Source organism: Hyperolius riggenbachi, chromosome 7 (assembly GCF_040937935.1).
Source record: "Hyperolius riggenbachi isolate aHypRig1 chromosome 7, aHypRig1.pri, whole genome shotgun sequence".
Lineage (NCBI taxonomy): Eukaryota > Metazoa > Chordata > Amphibia > Anura > Hyperoliidae > Hyperolius > Hyperolius riggenbachi.
Genome location: NC_090652.1, coordinates 84,439,583 through 84,445,469, shown reverse-complemented (window position 1 = coordinate 84,445,469; position 5,887 = coordinate 84,439,583). Strand labels below are relative to the sequence as shown.

Genomic DNA, 5,887 nt, shown 5'->3' with positions numbered 1-5,887 from the left:
GAGAATCTAATTTGTAAACACAGGCTGTTAACCCTAGGTCTGCTTCAGTGAAAGCAGGAAGTAGACACACTGCAGATGTTTTGCAGGATTTGTATAAGCTGCAACATAGAAATGTTTTTCTTTAAAGGTTATTATGCTGTTGCCTGCCTTTTAGAGCAGAGAGGAAGTTCAGAGTTTAGGTCCACTTTAAAAGCCATATTTACTCACCTAGAAGGAAGCCTCTGGGCCATCCAAAGGTTTCCTTCCACGTGGGTAAGTAACTAACTTTTTTTTAAATGAATACTACTATCATTTAATTATCCTAGTCAAATACTGAAACCTATAAAATTCTGAATTCAATCCTGTGCTGTTTTCAATGCATATAGTGTGAAAGCTATCATAATTTGCAATTCACAAGTTTTTTTGCAGCGCTCATAAACCATTTTTGCATTGTTCATGTTTTTATTAACTGACTACCTGTGCAAGTGTCAGACGCAGCTTGGATAGACCGAACAGTAGGATGTGGAATGTTCAAACTCCCCTCTTTGTGGCCAGCTCGGCAACTAAAGGGGAACTCCCAGCCACTTTGGAATAACGAGCTATAGGATGCTGACAGGCACAAACTTTCAATTTACCCATTGCAAAATAGTACAGACCTGCCAAGCACAAAACACAGTACATTGCTAATTAAGTTAGCTATAACATACAATGGAACTTGACAGATTTTTTTTCAGTGACTTGTAAGGGGCGGTTCAGATGGACGGCTGCTGGCGTTTGTCTCTGTCATTTACTGCTGGGGATGAGATGGATGGGAGCATTAATCTCGTCGTTTACCATCGATTAATCAAGTGCTGGGGTCAATCGAGTTTTCCCAGATGCTGAATGCAGCTTCTGGAGTTGGTGCGGCATTCGCAGCCACATTCTATCCCCCTAGGGCTCTAAACGTGGCAGCAAGAAAAGCGACTGGCTGAGAAAAAACTTGGCAATATCAACAGAATTACTTTAAACTGCAGTATAGTAAAGAAACCACAAGATGTCACTGTCTGCAGAATGATGTGAAGGTCTCTAGGATATTGTGATTTCCTGTATTCACTCTGTGTTCCTCTCTGTCCTAAGCAAGCTGCATTCTGATGGTTGAGTATGATTTATGCCTGCATGTTTTTCTTCCGTAAAGTGTTCTAATCAGAAATGAGCAGCTCATAACTCTGGTGTGCTCCATCCCATTCAGGTACATTGGCCAAGTGCTTTTCGAGGCACAAGCGTTCTGAAAGATGCTTGGAAGCTCTCAATTTTTCCTGGTCGCTACATAGCATCCAGGATCAGCTACTTTCGGCAGTTCCATGTCCCCTTTAGTGGCTCAAAACGTGTCACAACAACCATATGACAGGAATCGATGCCAAACACTTCTCTGCTCGTTTGCAGAAAAGCACTTAGAATCATCTAAGCGAGATGTCCCCTGAACGCCCGTGTGGGCCTTAATTTGTCTCAAGACACTGAAGTGACTTTTTCTCTTGCCCCCCCAAATTTTCTCTACGTGGAGGTAGTAAAATTGGTCCATGGTTGGCCAATCTTTGTTGTAAGTGTACCAGGCTTTAAGGTCAATTTTAGGGGAAACCAACTAAAGGACACTTTATCCCTTCTAAAAATTCAAAAACAAGGATGGCAAGCATGTGTATTAGGCTTTCCCCATGCCTACTGCTGCCCCCATTCTCCTTCACCCCCCTCCGTCAATGCCTAATTCCATCCCCCACCCACCCCCAAATGTAATTCGGCCAACGGGCATCCTTGATCTCACGCGGCCGGGAGAGTGCTCTGCGCATGCGCACTACGTCATAACAGATCGATTCTGGTTGTGGAGACACGTGATCAAGGACACACGTCGCCGGCACAGTGTGCACCGACCCTCCTGACCAGGAAGCATTAACGAAGGAGAACGGGGGTAGCGGTGGGCATGAGCTGAGCTTGCCTGCTCCCACCATTTTTTAATTTTTACAAGGGCTAATGTATTCTTTAACTTATTTTTATGTTTTTGGGAGGAAACCGGAGGGCCAGGAGGAAACCCACACAAACACCTCAGGAGCAATAATGGAAATTGTCATTGGACAGGAAGAGAGAGGAAACAACTAAAGTATTTGTAACTATAAGTTATTGTATTTTACAGAAAGTAATACTGCCCTACTTCTGTACCAATAGCTTTAACCTATCAGTATGGTTTGGAGGAAACCCACGCAAACATGGGAAGAGCATACAAACTCCATGCGCATGTTGTCTTTGATGGGTGATAAACCTAGTAACTTGAAGACAATAATGTTAACCACTTATCCATCAAAGTAGCCAGTCAGATATTACAACAGTATGAATGAAGAGCGCTGGTCTCTGCATAACATCTCAGCTTCCAACTGAAGAAGATGAGACCAGAATCAGAAAAAGTGCGACTTGGATTTTACGATTCCGAATATTACAACAGGCAGCCTCGGATACATATCTAATATAATATGACTTCTTGATGCCAGATTATGAGCAAAATCCTTTCCAGCTTTCCCGTTCAAAGGGAATACTCATCTTCATTAAGTGATACCACAATAGCTTAACACAATATGCTGGAATAGTGAGAGAGAGAATTCAGCTGAGGAATAATCCTTGATAATTTAATTATGATTGTGGTGCTTCAGCCTCCTATAATAGAAAGTTAGTCAGGTGACATTATGTCAGTTTTGTTCTAAAATCACATTGCGGCAAATACTGCTGCTGCTGCAAAGGACAATTAAGTCCACGTTTTTCTAAACACACAGGAAAGAAGGAGACCGTTATTCGGATAGACTTTCTCATGAACCATGAGGCACCAGTGGGATCATGCTAAAAATAAATAAACAAAACAAAAAAAGAGATATGTTCTCACCTTTAAGCTGATCGGCTGCGACAATCTGCCCAACACGTTCGGCCACCAAGCTGTCCTCCATGATGTAGCGATCATCCAGATACTTTGCCGTTTTCTCCGAAATGTGCACTTTGCCTGCCACGCCCAGCTGTTCCATGAGGTTGGCAAGGTTGACGTCATTTGACCATACATCAAACTTGAACCTCCTCATGCCCAGGATACCACAGAGAACTGTGCCAGTGTGTACGCCAACACGCATGTTGACCATTTCTTTCTTTTCCTGGCAGAACTGCTCTATGGCTTCAATCATACCAAGACCCATTTCAATGCAACAGTAGGCATGGTCTGGGCGAGGTTCTGGGCAGCCTGCAACACAATAGTAGCAGTCCCCAAGCGTGCTGATTTTTTCACACATGGTCTCCTCGCAAAGGCGGTCAAAACGTCCAAACAAGTCATTGAGAAGACTAACGAGAGCATGAGCGGACTTGTTGGCACTCATCTTGGTGAATCCCACAATATCTGCAAAGAGAATGCTCACTTGTTCTATCCTTTGCATCTTGAAGGGTCTGAAGACTATGGGAGTCTTTTGAATGGAGGACTTCTTCTTGCGATTTTTTGGGCTGGAAGCGGAGTGGCGCTTGACAGAGTTTTCACTTTCATCATCCCCTTGTTTCATCAGATCATCTGCAATGATCCGTGGCATGACTGAGTGAATCATCCGTTCCTTAAGGGCCTTCTCCACTTCCAGATCTTTGCCATGCATTATGGATTGACCAACTTTTAAGAAAGTACTGCGGGATCGCACTTCAGACATGATGAAGAGGTGGACTCCAATAGCATGAATACACAAGTGCAATAGCGCTTTGCTCAGTAGTTCCCAGTGAGCCATCCTACCCACCAAAGGAACATAGCAGCCCTCATCTCGAAAATGGTAACCAAAGGTCTCAAAAAGGATAGAGTAAGCTACTCCAAGACAGGCACTGAGGTACAAGGGCAAGTGCATGACGGTGTAGAGTAGGATCAAGACCTCCACACATATGGAAAAGCTGGCCACCTGGGATAGGCAAGATGTGGAACCATGAGAACCATGAAATTGGATGGAAGTAAAGTTGGAGGAGTCTTCTTGATCAAAACTAGGAGTCAATACTTGGAACTGGGAGGCCAGAGTCAGAGTAAAGACCAGCAGAGTGACTAGCAAGGAGATAGCTGTGCAGTGACGAGAGTAGGGTTTGGTGAATGTAAAACAAAAGAAGCCTAGGCACACCAGAAGGAAGCACAGGGCTGGTATGAGGTGGGTAATCAGTTTGGACTTCATGTGAACACCAATGTAGATGCTCCACAGGAGTGCAGATACTGCCAGGTACAGTAAAGCATAGCGAAACCTGCGTTGCGTCTGTGGGAAGCATCTTTCTACGCAAGCCTCCTCTAAGTTACTGGAGTCAAATTTGGGGTTCCACCAGTTAGACGTAGACCTTTCAAAAAGCTGAGGGAGCTTCTTCTGCTTCCGAACTCCTCCGGCTCCTCCACCTTTTTTTACCCCTGACTCCCCCGAGCTGCAGCTGGATGATATGCTGTACTTACAGCGCCTGGATGGGCCTTGGTGGTGCTGTCTGTTAATTTTCACCGTTACACTGCTAGAGTCCCCACTGCCATCACACCTCACCTCTGTATGATGCAGCAACTGCTGGTTGACAGGGGAAGCCATGTTGTCAAGATGGAGTTTGCCTGGGACTTTTCTCTATTTGCGCCTCACGATCCCCCTCGCTTTCCACCACCTTTCGCTCTGAAGGCCCCCCCCCCCCCTCCCTCCCTCCTGCTGTCCAGCTAACCTTCAGCTACAGACTAACGGGAGGGGTATGACAGCTCCCAGCCTGTCCCAGGCAGCAGCACTCCCTTGATGCCTCCATGCAAAGTATCTCCCTGCGCTGGCAGCTAAATACTGTCATTCAGAAAGCGTGCAGCTACCTCCAGATGCAGGCGGACCACACCAGCGTAAGGCAATGCAGTCCATAGATTTAGATGTACGTGCAACAAATCAAGAGGCACCAGAGTAGCCAGGAAAACCTGCAACCTGTCATCCTCTCCCCCTCCTTCCTTCTGTAAATATTTAGGAAACCGCTCACTCTGCAATGAAAGCCCAGAGGGCGAAAATAAGATGTATATTCCACACACGCTGGGAGGGCTCCATCTTTCACAGGGAATGGATCCTGTCTCCCTGGGACAACATGACAGACAAAAGTCACAGTCCAAAAAAAGCCTGAAGGCCCTGGAAGAGTTATGGGGTCATTCCTCTCCTTTGCTGGGGTGCTCCTCCAATATGGTTGGGTGCTGAGAGCAGTCTTGTGTCTGGATCCCAGGTCTGGTGATGGCTCAGCAGTGGGGCTCAGCTCTGCTGTCTCCTCAGGCTTGCCAGCAGGTTGGGGAGCCCTGGTCCTTGTGGTGAGGAGGGTGACACAGAGGAGAAGATCAGAAGCTGTGGTTCTCCCTAGTGATACATGAGGGGGCCTCTCTCCCAGCACAGACAGGCCGCTCTCAGTTCTCTTTCCTGGCTGCTTTTTCCTTTGCTATGCTGGGCTGAGCAGGGAGGGGGGTGAGGAGGAGGAGGAGGAGAGACAGAGAAGGGGGGGGCAGGCAGAGAGGAGAGGGAGGGGAGAGACATGGGAAAGGGGGTAGAGGCTGGAGAGAGAGAGACAGAGAGAAGAAGAGCTACAGTTGTGTGACTGCTGAGGGGAAATATAAAACATATAGGAGGCTGGATGATGAGAGAAGAATGCAGCTGATGCAGAGACCAGGCTGTGTAGGCAGAGAGACACACAGGCTGCTCAGCCAATACTAGTGTATTTCTGCATGTATTTCCACACAGCACAGGCAGGCTTGTCTGAGAACGTTCCATAGGTCATTCACATGCTACAGTGTCCCGTTACTTATGCAGGGACTCCAGCTCTGCACAAACTGAACCGCACTGACAGCCTGGCAGTTTATGTACGGAATATCACTGCCAGTACAGCCACTATCATTCAATCTGACGGG

At 46.6% G+C, this 5,887-nt stretch overlaps 1 protein-coding gene across 1 annotated transcript in view; it reads right to left on the bottom strand.

Annotated features, from left to right (window-relative positions):
- Positions 1–5,451, bottom strand: part of ADCY9 (adenylate cyclase 9) — a 187,863-nt gene extending 182,412 nt beyond the window's left edge. The window contains exon 1 of the mRNA XM_068244188.1: positions 2,879–5,451. Within this exon, the coding sequence (XP_068100289.1) occupies positions 2,879–4,562 (1,684 nt within the window). The 5' untranslated portion in view covers positions 4,563–5,451. The remainder of the gene's footprint in view (positions 1–2,878) is intronic.
- Positions 5,452–5,887: the final 436 nt, after the last annotated feature.